A 22,647-nucleotide genomic window follows, 5' to 3' on the forward strand; every position below is an offset into this window, starting at 1 on the left:
GCTCCTCGGAAAAAAAAAAAAAAAAAGAGTTCCTTGGATTGCCAGGCGGGGGAAGGAATGATCCTTTACCGGTCAGGCTTTGTCAACCTGGTGCTCCTCCGCCCATCGTGGGGAAAAAAAATAAATGGGTTAATGCACTCTAATTATATCTGACAGGCTTACAATGTGTTTAAGTGGCATCTTATTACGTTTTATTTGCACCGTGGATGTCTCCTTAATGTGTTATTTTTCGGCATCCCGCCTCTGCTGCGTCGCCTCCTTGTCAAAGACTGATTGGTAATCTTATTAACATGAAGCCATTAAGAGATCCTTCAGTGTACTTCTCGAAAAAAGTGTTTTGGTTGGATGCACACGACGTGCCGCCTGGAGGAAAAAAAAAAAAAAAAAAAAAACACGCCTTGCCGCTGTGCAGCCAGGCCGGTTCAAGGGGCGGTGGTCTCGGTAAGAGGAGGGGGGGAGGGGGGTTTCTGGATTAAAATGAAGCACACGTACACACAAATCTGACAGACAAAAAAAAACTGTTTTTAGGTTTTCGGTCAATCGGTACAATAAGAGTAGAAACGAACTGCGAGCGTCGGGAGAGATATGATCGTCGCGTTGCGCCCGGAGCAGGACGAACTGTGTTCCCAGTGTCTTTTTTTCGGGGGGGCTGCGTTCTTGCGGCACTCCAGCAGCGATCCCAATAATAAAAAGAATGCAGAGTCAAGAGGCTGTCAAGGATTGGTGTACCGGGTTTTTTTTTTTTTTTTCGTTTTTGTTTTTTAAGAGAATAATTGAGGTTGCAAATTAAACGGAGAGAGTCTGGAGCGGTCGAAGCCCGGTCTTCTAATAACTGTGTACTGCAGTCTTCCGGTAAACACTTTGTTTTTTTGTTTTTTGTTGTTTTTTTTCACCCCCGTCCTTCCTGTTGCCACGGCGATGTGGTAGCCATCGTAAAAAGTTCCCGGTGCTTACAGACCTAAAGGAGACAAAAAAAAAAAAAAAAAAGAAAAAAACGGCTTAATTAAGATGAATAGAAAATCAGGGAATGTGGGTGGAGTCACGCTTCGACTGCAACGAAGTTTGACGGGGGGGGGGGGGGGGGGTCATTGTTGGTGGTCCCCGGGTTCCTGATCTCAGGATATGCAACAGTACAATATTATTATTATTAGAAATGATATTTAAATAATAAACAATAAATAAAAAAAAAACAATAATTATTATTATTATTTAGATATCATGTATAATAATAATAATAATAATAACAATAATAAAATATTATTATAAACAATAAATAATAAACAATAAATAATAATAATAATAAATAACAATAACGTTATTTATCATACAATATGTAAAGTGCCTTGAAAAAGTATTCATACCCCCTGAAATTCTTCATATTTTGTCATGTTACAACCAAAAAACGTAAATGTATTTTATTGGGATTTTATGTGATAGTCCAGCGATGGCGAGTCTTGGCCCTCCCAGATGTTTTGGAACTACATTTCCCATGATGCTCACGTGGGAGCATCATGGGAAATGTAGTGCCAAAACATCGGGGGTGCCAAGGTTCGCCATCAGGGTGATAGACCAACACAAAGTGTCACATAATTGTGAAGTGGAAGGAAAATTATAAATGATACAAATAAATATGTGAAAAGTGGGGGGGGGGGGGGGCATTTGTATTCAGCCCCCTTTACTCTGATACCCCTAACTAAGATCTAGTGGAACCAACTGCCTTCAGAAGTCTCAGTAAATAGAGTCCATCTGTGTGCCATTTAATCTCAGTACGGTTCTAAATGCTCTTGCATTAATGTACAACACCTACTGCAAACAGACCGCCCCACCCCACTCGCCTTTATACTTACCTGAGCCCGTTCTCGATCCAGCGATGCGCACAAGAGCAGTGGCTCTCTCCCTCCTCATTGATTCAAACACAGCAGCAGGAACCATTGGCTCCTGCTGCTGTCAATTACAGCCTGTGAGGAGACAGCTGGCGGGGCGGGGCCGAGACACACTGTGTGTGTCAATGGACACACAGAGCCGGCTCAGGAGCAATTATGCACACGTGCCTCCAGAGCAAGCAGCTTGCAATGGGGGGCACTCGGCTAGGGGGAGGAGTCAGGAGTGCCAGCAAGGGGGCCCAGGAAAAGGATTGGGGCTGCTCTGTGCAATTGTTTTCCAAGGAAAGTATAACATGTTTATGATTTTTTTTTTCATATATATATAAAAACGTGAGCCTTTAGAACCACTTTAAGGCGATAGGGCACAAAGCACGACTATCTCCTTCTTGCTACCCTTCTCTCATTGACAACCAATGTAAGTGTCTCTTTTCTTATTATCCACTGATGTACGTGTCCCTTTTCTTAATAAATACCGAAACAAATTTTTCATCTCTAATTGACCAGCAAAGTAAATGTCCCTTCTCTCATTGGCCACCAATGTAATTGCCACTTCTCTTATTGGCCACCAATGTGAGTGCCACTTCTCTTATTGGCCACCAATGTGAGTGCCGCTTCTCTTATTGGCCACCAATGTGAGTGCCGCTTCTCTTATTGGCCACCAATGTGAGTGCCGCTTCTCTTATTGGCCACCAATGTGAGTGCCACTTCTCTTATTGGCCACCAATGTGAGTGCCACTTCTCTTATTGGCCACCAATGTGAGTGCCACTTCTCTTATTGGCCACCAATGTGAGTGCCACTTCTCTCATTGGCCACCAATGTGAGTGCCGCTTCTATCATTGGCCACCAATGTGAGTGCTGCTTCTCTCACTGATCACCAATGTGAGTGCCGCTTCTATCATTGGCCACCAAGGTAACTGTCCTGTCTCGCATTGACAAGTAACATAATTGTCCCGTTTTCTATTGACCAGCAGTGTGAGTGTACCTTCTCTCATTTACCTCTCTTTGACCACCAATGTGTGTGCCATTTCCCTCATTGATCGCCAAGGTAAGTGTCCCTTCTCCCAATGACAAGTAAATGAACAGTAAATGTTCCAGCTTTCATTTACCATCAATGTAAGTGCCACTTCTGTTATTGAGTGCCAAGGTAAGTGTCCCGTCTCCCATTCACAAGAATGTAATTGTCTCATCTTTTATTGACCACCAGTGGAGTGTCTTATTTCTCACTGAATACCAATGTAAGTGTTTCATTGACCACCAATCTAAGCCTCTCTCACTGACCACCAATGTAAGTTCCCTCTCTCTCTCATTGACCAGAAATGTAAGTGCTATGTCTCTCATTGACTACCAAAGTAAATGTCCCTTCTTTCACTGATCGCCAAGGCAAGTGTCCCATCTACCATTGACAAGAATGTAATTGTCTCATCTTTTATTGACCCCCAGTGGAGTGTCTCATTTCTCACTGAATACCAATGTAAGTGTCCCATTGACCACCAATCTAAGCCTGTCTCACCGACCACCAATGTAAGTTCCCTCTCTCTCTCATTGATCAGAAATGTAAGTGCTATGTCTCTCATTGACCACCAAAGTAAATGTCCCTTCTCTCATTGATCGCCAAGGCAAGTGTCCCGTCTCCCATTGACAAGTAATGTAATTGTCTCATCTTTTATTGACCCCCAGTGGAGTGTCTCATTTCTCACTGAATACCAATGTAAGTGTCTCATTAACAACCAATCTAAGCTTCTCTCACCGACCATCAATGTAAGTTCCCTCTCTCTCTCTCTCTCTCGCATTGACCAGAAATGTAAGTGCTATGTCAATCTAAGCCTCTCTCACCAACCACTAGGTGCCCTCTCTCATTGACAAGCAATGTACACCAAGAACCATTTCTTCAATTGACCACCAACTTATGTGTCCCTTCTCTCATTGATTACCAAGGTAGGTGTCCCGTCTCCCATTGACACGTAATGTAATTGTCCCATCTCTCATTGGCCACCAATGTAAATGCCAATTCTGTCATTGACCACCAAGATAAATGTCCCTTTTCATTGATCATAAATGTAAGTGCCACGTCTTTCACTGACCACCAATGTAAATGTCCCATTTAACTGACCACTAATGTAAATGCCCCATCTCTCATTGACCACCAAAGTAAACGCCCTCTATCTCATTGATCGCCAGGGTAAGTGTCCCGTCTCCCATTCACAAGTAATGTAATTGTCTCACTTTTTCTTGACCACCAGTGAAGTGTCCCATTTCTCACTGAATACCAATGTAAGCATTTCATTGACCACCAATCTAAGCCTCTCTCACCGACCATCAATGTAAGTTGCCCCCTCTCTCAATGATAAGTAATGTACGAATGATTTCTCTTATTGACCACCAATATGAAGTAAGTGTCCCTTCCTTCACTGATCACTAAGGTGGGGGTCACATCTCTCATTGACCACCAATGTACATACATGTCCCTTCTCTCCTTGGCCACCAATATTTCCACTTAAGTGAATGAGGCTGTGCCGCAATTCTCCCTTTAACAGTATACTGTATATTTTATATATATATATATATACACACACACACACACACACAAATACGGCACAACAGTTGCAATTTGTCTTGCATATCATTTTTTTGTCATCAAATTGTCAGTAAATAGTGTGAGAGGTCCTACACTCCATCAGTATGGCGCATTTCTTCCCCGGTGCGAAGAGACTCGGTTACAGCGGTGCCGCCTCTAATCTATAGTCATTTTCTGTAGTTGGGTAGCGTTAATGTTCGTAAAACCGCAGATTAGCTTCCTCCGACAGGAAACCTCTTTGCGCTCTGCCTGGTGAAAATCATGACTCCGCTGGGAACGGTTGGGGGTCTCCTCTCAAAGTGCATTAGGCAGGAGGAAAATACGAGACCCGCACCGGGTAAATGCCTTTAGTAAAATACTGATTTAGTCATGTTATCAACAACCGACGGAGATGTGATAGGCAAACAGAGAGCAGTCTATCTTCTTCTATCTTTGCCATCACTGGAATGATGTTTCCTTCACAGTTGACGTTAAGAGTGATGGCTCGTAATACATATGTTTGAATTTCCATTACCCCACCCCCCACCCTGTCCTCATTTTCCCTGTTCCTACTAAAATAAATATACAATGCAACAATAATGTATTAGAAAGTGGAACTCTAGTCTCACTGCCCCCTAACTTTTTGTTTTACCCCACCAGTGGGCAGATCCATAGCATGCAACGGCCATTCTCAACCAGGGTTCCCCCAAAGGTTACTTGAGCTATAGTCGATTCACCTCCCATCTGATGGTTTCTACATAGTTCCAGAGCCAACGCCGCTTGGCAAAGCCAACTGCAGAAAACAAATAATATTTTTAGCTGTCTCCAAGGGTGGCATTCTTTGGGGGCAGATCCATATAGCGGCACCAGTCATTCTCAACCAGGGTCCCCCCAAAGGTTACTTGGGGTTCCTTGAGCTTTAGTTGATCGATCTCCCATCTGATGGTCTCTACATAGTTCCAGGGGGCCAACACCGCTTGGCAAAGCCAACTGCCGAAAACAAATTTTTTCAGCTGTCTTCAAGGGTGGCATTCTTTGGGGGCAAATCCTTATAGCTGCTCCAGCCATTCTCAAACAGGGTTCCCCCAAAGGTTCCTTGAGCTGTAGTTGATTGACCTCCCATCTGATGGTTTCTATATAGTTGCAAAGCCAACTGCCGAAAACAAATATTTTCAGCTGTCTGGCAAGGGTGGCATTCTTTGGGGGCAGATCCATATAGCTGCACCAGCCATTCTCAAACAGGGTTCCCCAAAGGTTCCTTGAGCTGTACTTGATTGACCTCCCATCTGATGGTTTCTACATAGTTCCAGAGCCAACGCCGCTTGGCAAAGCTAACTGCAGAAAACAAATAATATTTTTAGCTGTCTGTAAGGGTGGCATTCTTTGGGGACAGATCCATATAGCTGCACCAGTCATTCTCAACCAGGGTCCCCCCCAAAAGTTACTGGGGGTTCCTTAAGCTGTAGGTGATCGATCTCCCATCTGATGGTCTCTACATAATTCCGTGGCCAACGCCGCTTGGCAAAGCCAACTGCCGAAAACAAATCTTTTCAGCTGCCTGCAAGGGTGGCATTCTTTGGGGGCAGATCCATATAGCTGCACCAGTCATTCTCAACCAGGGTTCCCCCAAAGGTGTTCCCTGTTGCTGATTGACCTCCCATTTGATGGTCTCTGCATAGTTCCCGGGCAAATGCCACTTGGCAAAGCCAACTGCCAGACAACAATAGTCTTTATAGCTGTCTGTAAGGGTGGCATTCTTTGGGGGCTGATCCATATAGCTGCGCCAGTCATTCTCAACTAGGGTTCCAAGAATCTTAGGGTTTCCCCAAAGGTTGCAAGGGATTACTTGAGCTGAAGCTGATTGACCTCAATCTTCAGTGGATGCCTCTTGCTTTCATTGGTGAAGCAGTGGTCTCCATTCAGAAGTCCAACACCCCCCCCCCCCTCCCCACCCCGACATCACTCTTTGCAGAGCATACTGGATCTCTGCAGAGAGGCCCCTGCTTCCTCATAGAGAGCAGGGATCCTTCCCTGCAGTATGTTGGCAGAGGACAGGCTCTTCTACTCAAGCTGTCAATTCCTTTTTTTTTTTTTCTAGAACACAGCCACAGCCAGAGTAGAAAAGCCTATCCCTTGCCAGCAAACTGCAGCAAATGACTCTTGTTGGCAAAGCAGTGGTCTCTTTGCAGAAGTCCGACAACCTCCCCCACCCCCCCATCACTCATTGCAGAGCTTTAGATTGACTTAGCAGAGAGTGTGCTTGAGCTCTGCAGAGAGATCACTGCTTCCTCACAGAGAACAAGGCTCCTTCCCTGCAGCATGCTTGCAGACAACAGGCTCTTCTACCCAAGCTATCAATTCATTTTCTCCAGAAAACAGCCACAGCCTGAATAGAAAAGCCTGTGCTCTGCTGGCAAACTGCAGTGGATGACTCTTGCTGGTGAAGCAGCGGTCTCTATTCAAGAGTCTGACAACCTCCTCCTCCCCATCACTCATTGCAGAGCTATGGATTGATGTAGCAGAGAGTGTGCTGGATCTCTGCAGAGCGACCTCTGCTTCCTCACAGACCCCTACGATCTTTTCCCTACACCAAAATGTTTTTTGGGTTGATTTAAACTGAACGTTTAATTTGGATTCAAATAAATCCTGCACTGAAGGAAAATACAAAGGCGGACATTTTTTTTTTTTTACTTTCCTTTGAAAATGCAAGCTGCCTGGCTGTCCCTGACACCAGGACTCAGTCACAGGTCTGAAGCATATATATGTAGCAAGTATAAGGCAAACAGAACCCAAAGTAAAGTCAGAACTCTATATACTGGTTCAGGGACCTAAAAAGTATTGGGTCCAAAGGACAGCCAGGCGAAAAGCATTTTTTTTTAGAAGGTTCGCTGAGATCGGGCCGCCTCCCTCTTACAGTAACAGTTCCCTTTTTTTTACTTTTGCACTGCGGAGCCTAATGAGCCAATAAAAAAAAAAGAAGTCTCCTCCGGTCCCCGGTTATCTGTACGGCGCTCCTCGCCATTCCCCAGCCTCCCGCTTCAGACACATAATTAACCGCAATTAATTCAATAAAGCATTTAAAATGAAGGTCATTGTGCGGCGGAGGCTTCGCTTGTTCGGAGCACAACACCTTGCACTTGGGGACGTCTCGCTAATTTGACAGCGTTCGGCGGGGCCCCGCGTGTCATCCTCAAGATGGCTGATGGGATTAAATTGGCAATCGTGTTTTATTTGTGTCGGCTCTGACCCCGATTCACAGCTGGAGGAGCCGCCGCTGTACGGAAAATGCTGATTTTTATGTAGATTGGATCATCCGTGTCGAGTGAAGTCTTTACTCTGAAGCTGGGGAACCTGTTGATTAAAGAAGGACTCCAGCAGAGACGGGGGGGCTCTGTAGACAGGCTGCAATGGCCGGGCGCCTCGATTCTGTTCATCTATTTGTTGCACGCGTGCAGTGTGGACTGTCAGAGACGGCAAATGCGCAACTGGAGACTGCGGACATGCTACTGGAGACTGCTAGAGACTGCAAACATGATGCTGGAGACTGCTAGAGACTGCAGACATGATGCTGGAGACTGCAGATATGATACTTGGGACTGTGGACAGGCTGCTGGGGACTACTGGAAACTGCAGACAAAATACTGGAGACTGCGAACATGCTACTGGAGACTGCTAGAGACTGTAGACAAGATACTGGAGACTGCAAACATGATGCTGGAGACTGCAGATATGATACTTGGGACTGTGGACATGCTTCTGGGGACTACTGGAAACTGCAGACAAGATACTGGAGACTGCGGACATGCTATTGGAGACTGCTGGAGACTGTGGACAAGATACCGGAGACTGCAGACATGCTACTGGAGACTGCTAGAAACTAAGGACAAGATACTGGAGACTGCAGACATGCTATTGGAGACTGCTAGAGACTGCAGACATGATGCTGCAGACTGCAAATATGATACTTGAGACTGTGGACATGCTGCTGAGGACTACTGGAAACTGCAGACAAGATACTGGAGACTGCGGACATGCTATTGAAGACTGCTAGAGACTGTGGACAAGATATTGGAGACTGCGGACATGCTACTGGAGACTGCTAGAGACTAAGGACAAGATACTGGAGACTGCAAACATGCTATTGGAGACTGCTAGAGACTGCAGACATGATGCTGCAGACTGCAGATATGATACTTGAGACTGGACATGCTGCTGAGGACTACTGGAAACTGCAGACAAGATACTGGAGACTGCGGACATGCTATTGGAGACTGCTAGAGACTGTGGACAAGATACTAGAGACTGCAGACATGCTATTGGAGACTGCTAGAGACTGCAGACATGATACTGGAGACTGCAGACACGCTATTCGAGACTGCTAGAGACTATGGACAAGATATTGGAGACTGCTGAAGACTGTAGACATGTTATTGGAGACTGCTAGAGACTATGGACAAGATATTGGAGACTGCAGACATGCTACTGGAGACTGCTAGAGACTTCAGACATGATACTGGAGACTGCAGACATGCTATTGGAGACTGCTAGAGACTATGGACAAGATATTGGAGACTGCTGAAGACTGTAGACATGTTATTGGAGACTGCTAGAGACTATGGACAAGATATTGGAGACTGCAGACATGCTACTGGAGACTGCTAGAGACTATGGACAAGATATTGGAGACTGCAGAAATGCTATTGGAGACTGCTGAAGACTGTAGACATGTTATTGGATACTGCTAGAGGCTGTGGATGTGATACTGGAGACTGCAGACAAAATACTGAAGACTGTGGATATGATAACAGAAACTGCTAAAGATTGCAGGCATGATACTGAGACTACTGGAGACTGCAGACACGATACCGGAGACTTGCTGCTGGAGCAGGCTGGAGACTGCGGCCCTGCTACTGAAGATTGCAGACATGGATTTTTTCCTTTTATATAGTAAAGAAAAATAATTTATATAAAGATATAAATGTTCCATAGGCACAAAAAGGGTGCAACTTGGAACTGTCAGCTCACATGACAAGTCGCACCGGTGTGAACGGGGATTCAGACTGCTTTTTTGACAGCTAGAGCTGCCAACACCTCCTGTGAGTATACAGTAATGCCGGCTTTGATTAATCACTGCTGACAATTACTGTATACAGCAGGGCAGAGAGACGGGATGTGCTACACACGCCCTGTGTACAATGATGACTTTTTTTGGGGCCTGTTTAGCGCGCCCAAAGTCTGCAAATAGTTAAAGGGATGTTGGTGCCGGGAAGTGGGAAGTTGTTAACTTGCGCCCAGATGGTCGAGAAAATCGCCTATTTTTTTTTTCCCGCCGGGTGTGCAAAAAAAGCCTTAGAGTAGCGTCGCTGGAAGAAAGAACCCGTATTTGCATAATGCCTCGCTGCATTAGCGTATAATATAAGTGCTCGGGCTGACGGAAGGCTTCCGCCTTTGCAACCAACTGAGCGGCAAGATAAATGTATCGCGCGGAAGGCTAAAGCGGGATTCATTGTGATGGAGGGGACTTGGCTGTTGTCTGCGGCCTCTCGTCCTATACAGCTATAGACTGAAAATTCAATTTATATTAATGAATCTGCACAAGAGCCACTTACTCCGTCTCTCCAGTTGTCTTCTGCTTCTTTTGATGTCGGGAGCTTCTGAAATTTACTCCACGCTACCGACATCAAAAGAATACAGATCATCAGCGCTAAAAGGCCCTGAAACGATTCCTAAATAGACGGCGGCGTCCGGGGTTTTTTATGGAATAAGCAAAACAAGGAGATCCTCGGAGGTGAGACTCGGAGCCATTCCGACTATATGCAGACGAGTTCATTTGGTTCTGTATCTTCAATCGGCATCCAACTCATCGCCTTCGCCTGCTTTGCTTTCGACGGGCTGAACGCCCTTCACTCTCCCACTCAACGTTTGACTATTTGTAATCCTTATGCTGCTAGCAGTAGTAAATCGATAGGAAGGTATATTATATATTTACTTCTTTTAACCAGTTCCTACCCAGGCAGCGCTGGTGCAAGAATTTTTGACACCCTAGGCGAAACCTCATTTTGCCGCTCCCCCCATTGGCTCTGCCCATGAGTCCACCCCCTTTGCAATATGTGACCCACCTGACCATTACACATACACTGACCTACCTACCTGACCATTACACATACACTGACCTACCTGACCATTACACATACACTGACCTACCTGACCATTACACATACACTGAGCCACCTACCTGACCATTACACATACACTGAGCCACCTACCTGACCATTACACATACACTGAGCCACCTACCTGACCATTACACATACACTGAGCCACCTACCTGACCATTACACATACACTGAGCCACCTACCTGACCATTACACATACACTGAGCCACCTACCTGACCATTACACATACACTGAGCCACCTACCTGACCATTACACATACACTGACCTACCTGACCATTACACATACACTGACCTACCTGACCATTACACATACACTGACCTACCTGACCATTACACATACACTGACCTACCTGACCATTACACATACACTGACCTACCTACCTGACCATTACACATACACTGACCTACCTACCTGACCATTACACATACACTGACCTACCTACCTGACCATTACACATACACTGACCTACCTACCTGACTCATAGGCAGCACTGGTGATGAGACACTGACTCACCTACCTGACACAATACACTTACCTACCTGACCATTACACACACACACTGACCTACCTATCTGACAATACACTGACCCACCTACCTGACCATTACACACACACTCTGATCTACCTAACTAACTATTACACATACACTGACCCACCTACCTGACACAATACACCGACCTACCTGACCATTACACATACATGGACCCACCTACCTGACACAATACACTGACCATCACACACACACACACACACACACCTACCCGACACATACACTGACCTACCTACCTGACCATTACACACACATACACTGACCTACCTGACCATTACACACACACTGATCTACCTACCTGACTCCTATTTCCTGCACTACTCACCCCCCCCCCCCCCCACACACACAGCTCGCAGTAGATAGGGAGGATCCACCCTCCTCCTTACCTCTGCTCCATCGACCATCACATCCAGGTTCTCCTCAGCACTGGGCGGGCGGTGTTGCTCTCTGGTGCCCCCGCTGGCCGGGAGGTCAGCTAACAGATGCTGCTCCTCTCGATGCTCTGATCTCCACCAAGCCCCGCCCCTCCTCCACAAACACACACACAGCGCCGCTCCAGAGGGACAGGCTGGAGCAAAGTAGTCCCGAAGCGGCGCTGTGAGCTTTTACTCTGAAGAGAGCGAGGGAACAGCGGGGCGCTCAGCAGGACACATCGCGGGGATTGGAGGCATGATACAGAGGTCTTGGCTGCGCCCTGGGGGGGGTAGTGTGCCCTAGGCAGCTGCCTACTCCGCCTAGTGGTAGCACCGGCCCTGCACCCAGGCTCATTCTGACATTTCTCTCCTACATGCGAAAAACTGCATTTTTTTTTCCATAGAAAATTACTTAGAACCCCCCCAAACATTATATACAGTGGATATAAAAAGTCTACACACCCCTCTTATTAAAATTCCAGGTTTATGTGATGTAAAAGAAAAAAAAAGAAAAAAATTAGACAAAGATAAATAATTTCAGAACTTTTTCCGCCTTATTGTGACCTATAAACTGTACAACACCATTGACAAACAAAATGAAATCTTTTAGGTGGAGGGAAGTGAAAATAATAATAAAAAATAATAATAATCTGGTTGGATAAGTTTGCACACCCTTACACTAATGCTTTGTTGAAGCCCCTTTTTGATTTTTATTACAGCCCTCCATCTTTTTTGGGTAGGAGTCTATCAGCATGGCACATCTTGACTTGGCAAAATGTGCCCGCTCTTCTTTGCAAAAAAGACTGATTATATGCCAGATTGGGAGGACATCTCCTGTGCACAGCCCTCTTCAGATCTCCCCACAGATTTTCAATGGGATTCAGGTCTGGGCTCTGGCTGGGCCATTCCAAAACGTTAATCCTCTTCTGGTGAAGCCATTTCTTTATTGATTTTGATGGATGCTTTGGGTGTGTTGTTATGCTGAAAGATGAAGTTCCTCTTCAGTTTTCTAGCAGAAGTCTGAAGGTTTTATGCCAATATTGACTGGTATTTGGAACTGTTCATAATTCCCTCTACCTTGACTAAGGCCTCTGTTCCAGCTGGAGAAAAACAGCCCCAAAACATGGTGCTGCCACCACCATGCTTCATGGTGGGTATGCAGTTCTTATAGTGATGCAGTGCCGTTTCTGCACCAAACATATCCCATTGGCAAGAATGCTCCTTACATTGGTGATCAGTGAGAAGAATGTTCCTTACATTGGTGATCGGTGAGAAGAATGTTCCTTACATTGGTGATCAGTGAGAAGAATGTTCCTTACATTGGTGATCAGTGAGAAGAATGTTCCTTACATTGGTGATCAGTGGGAAGAATGTTCCTTACATTGGTGATCAGTGGGAAGAATGTTCCTTACATTGGTGATCAGTGAGAAGAATGTTCCTTACATTGGTGATCAGTGAGAAGAATGTTCCTTACATTGGTGATCAGTGAGAAGAATGTTCCTTACATTGGTGATCAGTGAGAAGAATGTTCCTTACATTGGTGATCAGTGAGAAGAATGTTCCTTACATTGGTGATCAGTGAGAAGAATGTCCCTTACATTGGTGATCAGTGAGAAGAATGTTCCTTACATTGGTGATCAGTGAGAAGAATGTTCCTTACATTGGTGATCAGTGAGAAGAATGTTCCTTACATTGGTGATCAGTGGGAAGAATGTTCCTTACATTGGTGATCAGTGGGAAGAATGTTCCTTACATTGGAGATCAGTGAGAAGAATGTTCCTTACATTGGTGATCAGTAAGAAGAATGTTCCTTACATTGGAGATCAGTGAGAAGAATGTTCCTTACATTGGTGATCAGTGAGAAGAATGTTCCTTACATTGGTGATCAGTGGGAAGAATGTTCCTTACATTGGTGATCAGTGAGAAGAATGTTCCTTACATTGGTGATCAGTGAGAAGCATGTTCCTTACATTGGTGATCAGTGAGAAGAATGTTCCTTACATTGGTGATCAGTGAGAAGAATGTTCCTTACATTGGTGATCAGTGAGAAGAATGTTCCTTACATTGGTGATCAGTGAGAAGCATGTTCCTTACATTGGTGATCAGTGAGAAGCATGTTCCTTACATTGGTGATCAGTGAGAAGAATGTTCCTTACATTGGTGATCAGTGAGAAGAATGTTCCTTACATTGGTGATCAGTAGAAGAATGTTCCTTACATTGGTGATCAGTGAGAAGAATGTTCCTTACATTGGTGATCAGTGAGAAGAATGTTCCTTACATTGGTGATCAGTGAGAAGCATGTTCCTTACATTGGTGATCAGTGAGAAGAATGTTCCTTACATTGGTGATCAGTGAGAAGAATGTTCCTTACATTGGTGATCAGTGAGAAGAATGTTCCTTACATTGGTGATCAGTGGGAAGAATGTTCCTTACATTGGTGATCAGTAAGAAGAATGTCCCTTACATTGGTGATCAGTAAGAAGAATGTTCCTTACATTGGTGATCAGTGAGAAGAATGTTCCTTACATTGGAGATCAGTGGGAAGAATGTTCCTTACATTGGTGATCAGTGAGAAGAATGTCCCTTACATTGGTGATCAGTGAGAAGAATGTTCCTTACATTGGTGATCAGTGAGAAGAATGTTCCTTACATTGGTGATCAGTGAGAAGAATGTTCCTTACATTGGTGATCAGTGAGAAGAATGTTCCTTACATTGGTGATCAGTGAGAAGAATGTTCCTTACATTGGTGATCAGTGGGAAGAATGTTCCTTACGTTGGTGATCAGTGAGAAGAATGTTCCTTACGTTGGTGATCAGTGAGAAGAATGTTCCTTACATTGGTGATCAGTGAGAAGAATGTCCCTTACATTGGTGATCAGTGGGAAGAATTTTCCTTACATTGGTGATCAGTGAGAAGAATGTTCCTTACATTGGTGATCAGTGAGAAGAATGTTCCTTACATTGGTGATCAGTGAGAAGAATGTTCCTTACATTGGTGATCAGTGGGAAGAATGTTCCTTACGTTGGTGATCAGTGAGAAGAATGTTCCTTACGTTGGTGATCAGTGAGAAGAATGTTCCTTACATTGGTGATCAGTGAGAAGAATGTCCCTTACATTGGTGATCAGTGGGAAGAATGTTCCTTACATTGGTGATCAGTGAGAAGAATGTTCCTTACATTGGTGATCAGTGGGAAGAATGTTCCTTACATTGGTGATCAGTGGGAAGAATGTTCCTTACATTGGTGATCAGTGAGAAGAATGTTCCTTACATTGGTGGTCAGTGAGAAGAATGTTCCTTACATTGGTGATCAGTGAGAAGAATGGTCCTTACATTGGTGATCAGTGGCAAGAATGTTCCTTACATTGGTGATCAGTGAGAAGAATGTTCCTTACATTGGTGATCAGTGAGAAGAATGTTCCTTACATTGGTGATCAGTGAGAAGAATGTTCCTTACATTGGTGATCAGTGGGAAGAATGTTCCTTACATTGGTGATCAGTGAGAAGAATGTTCCTTACATTGGTGGTCAGTGAGAAGAATGTTCCTTACATTGGTGGTCAGTGAGAAGAATGTTCCTTACATTGGTGATCAGTGAGAAGAATGTTCCTTACATTGGTGATCAGTGGGAAGAATGTTCCTTACATTGGTGATCAGTGAGAAGAATGTTCCTTACATTGGTGATCAGTGAGAAGAATGTTCCTTACATTGGTGATCAGTGGCAAGAATGTTCCTTACATTGGTGATCAGTGAGAAGAATGTTCCTTACATTGGTGATCAGTGAGAAGAATGTTCCTTACATTGGTGATCAGTGAGAAGAATGTTCCTTACATTGGTGATCAGTGGGAAGAATGTTCCTTACATTGGTGATCAGTGAGAAGAATGTTCCTTACATTGGTGATCAGTGGGAAGAATGTTCCTTACATTGATAGTTAATGGGGAGCATGCTCCTTGTACAGTGGAGGTCAGATTGCCACCATTACAGACAGCAAAAAACTAAATTGTTGTCATAGAGTTGGCTCAACCAAGTGTTGTTGGCCTCAGAGAGATGCAGGCAGCATCAGATAGAAGGTCTTTTAGCCACAGCCCAAGGAACCCCAACCAGCCTCTGGAGAACCTCAAGGTTCCTTGGAAGCCTGATTGAGAATGGCTGGTCCAAAAGATTGTTTATTGCAGAACTAGGTGACGTAGATTCTCTGACTACTATCTGAGACCTGTACTATGAGATAGTGTTTTACTTGTACAAGGAAAAATAAATACGTTCTTATAGGAGCCATATGGTTGTTTCCTGATTTTTGTTCTCTAAAAATAGAACCGTTGACGACTCAATCACACCTCCAGCAGACTTTGGATAAAGCTGCCGCGGCATGCCAGTACACACAGTCGGCTTGAACCGTAAGATAGCTAAATGTAGCCAACTATGTTCTGAAGATAAAAAAATGAAGGTGTTACAACATTAGTTTATTCAATCTTATGTTTTTGTGAACAGTGGAGCGATGCAATGTGAATGTGTTTGAGGACGGGGTCGGGATATCTCCCTGGTGCTCCAACGGAGTATTGGAAGATATCGCGCATGTCCAGCTTTAGTGCTTTATAAAGTTATTGAAAAAGCTATAAATGTGTCAATGCCTTCAAATACCGTTTGCCAAATAATAGTTCGTAAAGTACCGCCGGTACGACCTCTGCAGTATCATAATACTACCCAAAACATAGAAGTGGTGGCGGGGAGCTGGGTACGAGGTCATTACAAGGAGGACCAAGTCATTACTAGTAATTCTCCACAAGGACGGGACACCCCCCCAGGAGTGGAGGTTCACCCGAATCCAGTTGTAATAGGTTCATGAGAGCGCCAAGCAAAAATCCTTGAGAACTCTAAAGCCGCGTACACACGGGCGGACTGTATGGCCAACTTAGTCCGTCAGACAATCCGACGGACAGTCCGTCCTACTTTCGAATGAACGGACTTGACCACACACGGATGCAAAACAGTCTGCCGAAAGCTTGCGCGATGACGTGTACAGCACGTACGACGGGACTAGAAATAGGACGTCCAATACACAGCAATGCAACTTTTCGCTGTGTAAATCCTTTCTGAGCATGCGCCATACTTAGTCCGTCCAACTAGCCTACTCACGAGCGGATTGTCCGCTGAAACCAAAGTACGACGGACAATATTACGGAAATTCCGAAATACTTAGTCCGCCAGACTGTCCGCTGAAAAAGTCCGCTGAAGCCCACACACGAGCGGACTGTCCGCTGAAATGTGTTTCGGCGGACTAAGTTGGCCAGACAGTCCGCCCGTGTGTACGCGGCTTAAATCTTTAAATCTTCAACTGGTTACAAGTAGAAGATCAAAGGATATCCAACACATTTTGAAGGCCACAAATTCCCCACTTCATCAGTATGTTCATAATCAGGAGTATTTTTTAATTCACTGAACAGTCTTCTATTTCACTCAATCCTGATGAAGGGGGCTTGTGGCCTCTGAAGTGCGTTGAATGAATTTTGCTGGTTGGGGTTACTGGGAGGTTTGACGTTAAACAGAGAGGATTAACATTATGTTATGGGGAGGGGGGGGTTGGGTTGGAGATACAGAGATGGTTAGTGTTAAAGTTTCAAGGGAACTAGTGTTAGAGTTACAGTGATAATTATTCCGAGGGTTCCAGGGAGGGTGAGTGTTAAGAGTTCCATGGGGTTTTAGGGGGGTAAGGGTTATGACTCACAGGAGGAGAGTGTTGGGATTACAAGAAGGGTAAGTGTTAAGGTTACAAAGAGGTGTGTGTAAAGCCCCATACACAATATCAGGTTTTTTTGCAGATTTTTTCCTTCAGATTTACCAAAACCATGTAGGGGAAGGGCCGGCCTGATTGCACATAAACTGAAACTCCTAAGGTTTGACCTCATATTATATGGTTTTGGTAAATCGGAAAGGAAAAAAATCATCAGAAAATCTGATAGTGTGTATGGGGCTTTAGGGTTACAGGGAGGGTGAGTGTTATGCCGCGTACACACTTTTCGACAGACTAGGTCCGGCGGCCTTCCCAACGGACTTTTGGCGGAGGTCAGACGGACCTTCTGAACGAAACGGACTTGGCGACACGCGACCGGACTGAGTCCGTTCGAAAGTCCGTTTGTTTTGAACGTGATGACGTAAACGGGACTAAACAAGGAAGTTCAATAGCCAGTAGCCAATAGCTTCCTTTGCGTCGTATTTGGTCCGTCGGATTAGCACACAGACTAGCGGTTTTCACGATTTGTAGTCCTTTGGACTTGAGTCTGTCGCATAGATTTGAAACGTGTTTTATTTCTAGGTTCGTCTGGCTTTTGGGGAAAAAAAGTCAGCTGGAGCCCACACACGATCCAATTGTCCAACGGATTCCGGTCTGCCAGACCAAGTCTGCCGCAAAGTCCGATCGTGTGTACGCGGCATTAGGGTTACAGGGAGGGTGAGTGTTCAGGTTACTGGAAGGGAGAGTGTTTGGGTTACAGGGAGGGTAAGTGTCAGGGTTACAGGTGGGTGTTAGGGTTACAGGGAGGGTAAATGTTAAGGTTACAGGGGGGTGAGTGTTATGGTTACAGGTGATAGCAATTGTTACAGGGGGTAAGTGTTATGATTGACAGGTTGTGAGTGTTAGGATTACAGGAAGGGTAAGTGTTGTGGTTACAGAGGAGGGTGAGTGCTAGTGTTACAAGGGAGGTTAAGTGTTAGGGTTACATGGGGTGAGTGTTGGGGTTATAGGGAGGGTAAATGTTAGGGTTACAGGGGGGCAAGTGTAATGACTGATAGGTGGTGAGTGTTAGGGTAAGTGTCGTGGTTACAGGTAGGGCGAGTTTTAGGGCTACAGGTGGCTGTTAGGGTTACAGGAAAGGGGGAGTGATAGGGTTACATGGAGGGTAAAAGTTAGGGATATAGGGGGGTAAGAGTTATGGTTAAAGGGAGGGTAGAAGTTAGGGTTACAAGGAGAGGGTGTTAGGGTTACGGGGGGTGTTAAGGTTACAGGCAGAGCAAATGTTATGGTTACAGGGAGGATAAATGTTATGGTTACAGTGGAGTGAGTGTTTGGGTTATGGAAAGTGTAAGGCTTACAGGGAGAGTAAATGTTAGGGTTACGGTTGGGTGAGTGTTAGATTTATGGGAGTGTAAGGGTTACAGGGAGGGTAAATGTTAGGGTTACAGGGATGGCAAATGTTAGGGTTACCGTTGGGTGAGTGTTAGATTTATGGGAGTGTAAGGGTTACAGGGAGGGTCAATGTTAAGGTTACAGGGAGGGCAAATGTTAGGGTTACAGGGAGGGCAAATGTTAGGGTTAGCGTAGGGTGAGTATTAGATTTATGGGAGTGTAAGGGTTACAGGGAGGGTAAATGTTAGGGTTAGCGTCGGGTGAGTGTTAGATTTATGGGAGTGTAAGGGTTACAGGGATGGCAAATGTTAGGGTTACCGTTGGGTGAGTGTTAGATTTATGGGAGTGTAAGGGTTACAGGGAGGGTCAATGTTAAGGTTACAGGGAGGGCAAATGTTAGGGTTACAGGGAGGGCAAATGTTAGGGTTAGCGTAGGGTGAGTATTAGATTTATGGGAGTGTAAGGGTTACAGGGAGGGTAAATGTTAGGGTTAGCGTCGGGTGAGTGTTAGATTTATGGGAGTGTAAGGGTTACAGGGAGGGTCAATGTTAAGGTTACAGGGAGGGCAAATGTTAGGGTTACAGGGAGGGAAAATGTTAGGGTTAGCGTAGGGTGAGTATTAGATTTATGGGAGTGTAAGGGTTACAGGGAGGGTAAATGTTAGGGTTACAGGGAGGGTAAATGTTGGGTGAGTGTTAGATTTATGGGAGAGTTAGGGTTACAGGGAGGGCAAATGTTAGGGTTGGCGTCGGATGAGTATTAGATTTATGGGAGTGTAAGGGTTACAGGGAGGGTCAATGTTAAGGTATTTTGAAGTGTATCTGTGAAAATTTCATTCATTAACCAAAAAGCATTTGTGAGGTCAGGTAATGATGTTGGATGAGAAGATTTGGCTCTTAATTGGCATTCCAAAGGTGCTCAGTAGGGTTGAGGTCAGGACTCTGTACAGGACACTCAAGTTCCTCCACACCAAACTGGTCACACCATGCCCTTATAGAGCTGGCTTTGTATTGGGGGGGGGGGGGCACAGTCATGATGGAACGGAAAAGGGTCTTCCCCCAACTGCTACCCCAAGTTTGGGATTTTTAGAAATGTTTTCAGTCTTTACAAATGTTATAAAATGTGTTCAGTTGTAGCACTGACCGTTCCCTTTACTAGAAGGTCTTGAACTCAATCATTGGGAGGGGTCCCCACAGAATTTTGCCCATACGGCGCGTATAGAAAATAACGAGAATACCGGAGGCTGAAAAAAGCATTTAAATAAAAAAATTACAACATTTCCGTTTTCTTCGGGAAGATTCAGTTGTAGGCCAATTATGCGGCTCCCCGGAACTTGTGGGGTATTAATGGTGATGGAGTATTTGGATGTTCTGCATGTAGTGCGCGGTGTTTGAACCCCGAGCCTCCCACTGAGATATAAAACTATCTGTAATAATCTCCCTCCTTATCAATACAGCGCTGAGTTTATGCCGGTTAAACAAGTCTATAATTATGGTTGCTTTACATACGATGTTTTATTGCTCCTCGCTCATCCTTTCCCCCATGCACTCATTAGCGTTTGCTCGGTTTCAGCCGGTGTTTAGCGGTTCAAATGGGGAGGAATTCATCTGCTGATCTACAATAATGCCGGTTATTTGTTATGGCGGAACAGCCCTTAAATGCGCCGGGAGTCTGTTAGCGGGGAAATTAGCGGTGGAATCTCATTTTGTCTAATTAAAGGATAACAACTACAAGTAGAGTAAAGTTCTCTGAGGTCACTCGGTGCCGGGCTGGTTATGGAGCGGTTGGGATGCCGTAGTGAAGGCTTTCCGTATTGAACAGGAAGGTGAGGCCATTGTTGGGTGGAATGGTATTGTGGGTAAGGGACAGAAATCAACGAAAGGGCAGCATAGTGACTTGGTGGTTAGCACCTCTGCCATGCTGGAAGAGGGTCATCCATTCGAATGCCAACCACTACACTACCTGCATGGAGTTTGAAGGTTCTCCATGACCTCCATGGTTGCGTGGTTTTCCTTCACCTACTCTGGTTTCATCCGACATTCTAAAGACTTTTTCCCCAATGGGGACAGAGACGGCAACAAAATAACTCCTTTGTAGCATAGTGGTAAGGGTTGGATACCTCTGTCATGTTTTTATTGCTATGATTTTCAGTCCTTGTGACAGCCTACCTGCATAGAGTTTGCCTGTCCTCTCTGTGCTTGACTGGGTACTCCAGTGCCTTTGAGTACCTTGCCAAAGACATGCTGGGAGGTTAATTGGCACCTGCCCAAATTGGCACTAGTATCTGCCTAGTATGGACGGGAGATGTTACCCATTATTTGGGTTGTGATCCCTTTAACGGAAAATAAGAGACATTTTTGAGCACTCAGGGACTCTCGCCCATGTATTGGTAAAGAGTTTTAGGATAGTCCGGTTGAAGAGAAGACTGATTGCCAACTCTTTCAGGATCGGCAAATCCTCATTTGGTAATACTAAAGCAGAAGGATGGAAGTGTTGATCTGAACCAGCTTCAGACTTGGCTCCTCCCAAGCCACACCCACCGATGCGTTTCACCGCACTCACAGGGCTTAGTCGTAGCGTGGCCTGGGAGGAGCCAAGGCTGGAGCCGATCTAGATCCACACTGAATACATGGGCTGATCGGTGTGCGGCTCTGTGGATGCCGGTGATGTGTCAAATAGTGTCCCCCATCGGATAGTGCCCGCCCTGGACTGCGCTTGCGCACTACGGAGGACAAGGAGATTCCGAAAGTCTCTGAAGATGAACGGCGCCTGCGCAGTGTGTCTAGGTTCAAGTCCCCACCATCCAAGTGGACATAGAGTTAGAATAAAAAATAGCCAAGCGAAGCGAGACCGAGCCCGAAGCATGGCGAGGGAAGCGAGGCCGAGCCCGAAGCAAGGGGAGGGAAGCGAGGCCGAGCCCGAAGCATGGCGAGCGAAGCGAGGCCGAGCCCGAAGCATGGCGAGCGAAGCGAGGCCGAGCCCGAAGCATGGCGAGCGAAGCGAGGCCGAGCCCGAAGCATGGCGAGCGAAGCGAGGCCGAGCCCGAAGCATGGCGAGCGAAGCGAGGCCGAGCCCGAAGCATGGCGAGCGAAGCGAGGCCGAGCCCGAAGCATGGCGAGCGAAGCGAGGCCGTGCCCGAAGCATGGCGAGCGAAGCGAGGCCGTGCCCGAAGCATGGCGAGCGAAGCGAGGCCGAGCCCGAAGCATGGCGAGCGAAGCGAGGCCGAGCCCGAAGCATGGCGAGCGAAGCGAGGCCGAGCCCGAAGCATGGCGAGCGAAGCGAGGCCGAGCCCGAAGCATGGCGAGCGAAGCGAGGCCGAGCCCGAAGCATGGCGAGCGAAGCGAGGCCGTGCCCGAAGCATGGCGAGCGAAGCGAGGCCGTGCCCGAAGCATGGCGAGCGAAGCGAGGCCGTGCCCGAAGCATGGCGAGCGAAGCGAGGCCGTGCCCGAAGCATGGCGAGCGAAGCGAGGCCGTGCCCGAAGCATGGCGAGCGAAGCGAGGCCGTGCCCGAAGCCTGGCGAGCGAAGCGAGGCCGTGCCCGAAGCATGGCGAGCGAAGCGAGGCCGTGCCCGAAGCATGGCGAGCGAAGCGAGGCCGAGCCCGAAGCATGGCGAGCGAAGCGAGGTCGAGCCCGAAGCATGGCGAGCGAAGCGAGTCTCCTCCTCCTCCGTACTGCGCAGTACGGGGAGGACACTATTAGATGGCCGGACACTTTTTGACAGAACCCCCGGCACCCACCACTTTAGTGGATCACCGGAGCATTAGCAGTGGCGCTTGGAGCGTCACTCGAGGCCACTTTCATGGAGCTGAAGTCTTGTTTGGGACCCAGAATTTGGAGGCTCGGGAGGGAAAGACCCTTCAAACCCTGATTAAAGGGACTCTGGTCCTAAAAGGGTTAACCCACCTGCAAGGGAGGCTTGAAAAGCAGCAGAAAGGAGTCAGCACAT

General features: G+C 46.2%; 1 protein-coding gene across 1 annotated transcript in view; it reads right to left on the reverse strand.

Annotated features, from left to right (window-relative positions):
• Positions 1-501: 501 nt before the first annotated feature.
• CDH13 (cadherin 13) overlaps positions 502-22,647 on the reverse strand; it is a 566,033-nt gene continuing 543,887 nt past the window's right edge. The window contains exon 11 of the mRNA XM_077451210.1: positions 502-958. Coding sequence (XP_077307336.1) covers positions 951-958 — 8 coding nt within the window. The 3' untranslated portion in view covers positions 502-950. The remainder of the gene's footprint in view (positions 959-22,647) is intronic.

The sequence above is a fragment of the Lithobates pipiens genome, unplaced genomic scaffold, assembly GCF_037356315.1.
Source record: "Lithobates pipiens isolate NorthernLeopardFrog02 unplaced genomic scaffold, aLitPip1_a1.2 Scaffold_10, whole genome shotgun sequence".
NCBI classification, from domain to species: domain Eukaryota; kingdom Metazoa; phylum Chordata; class Amphibia; order Anura; family Ranidae; genus Lithobates; species Lithobates pipiens.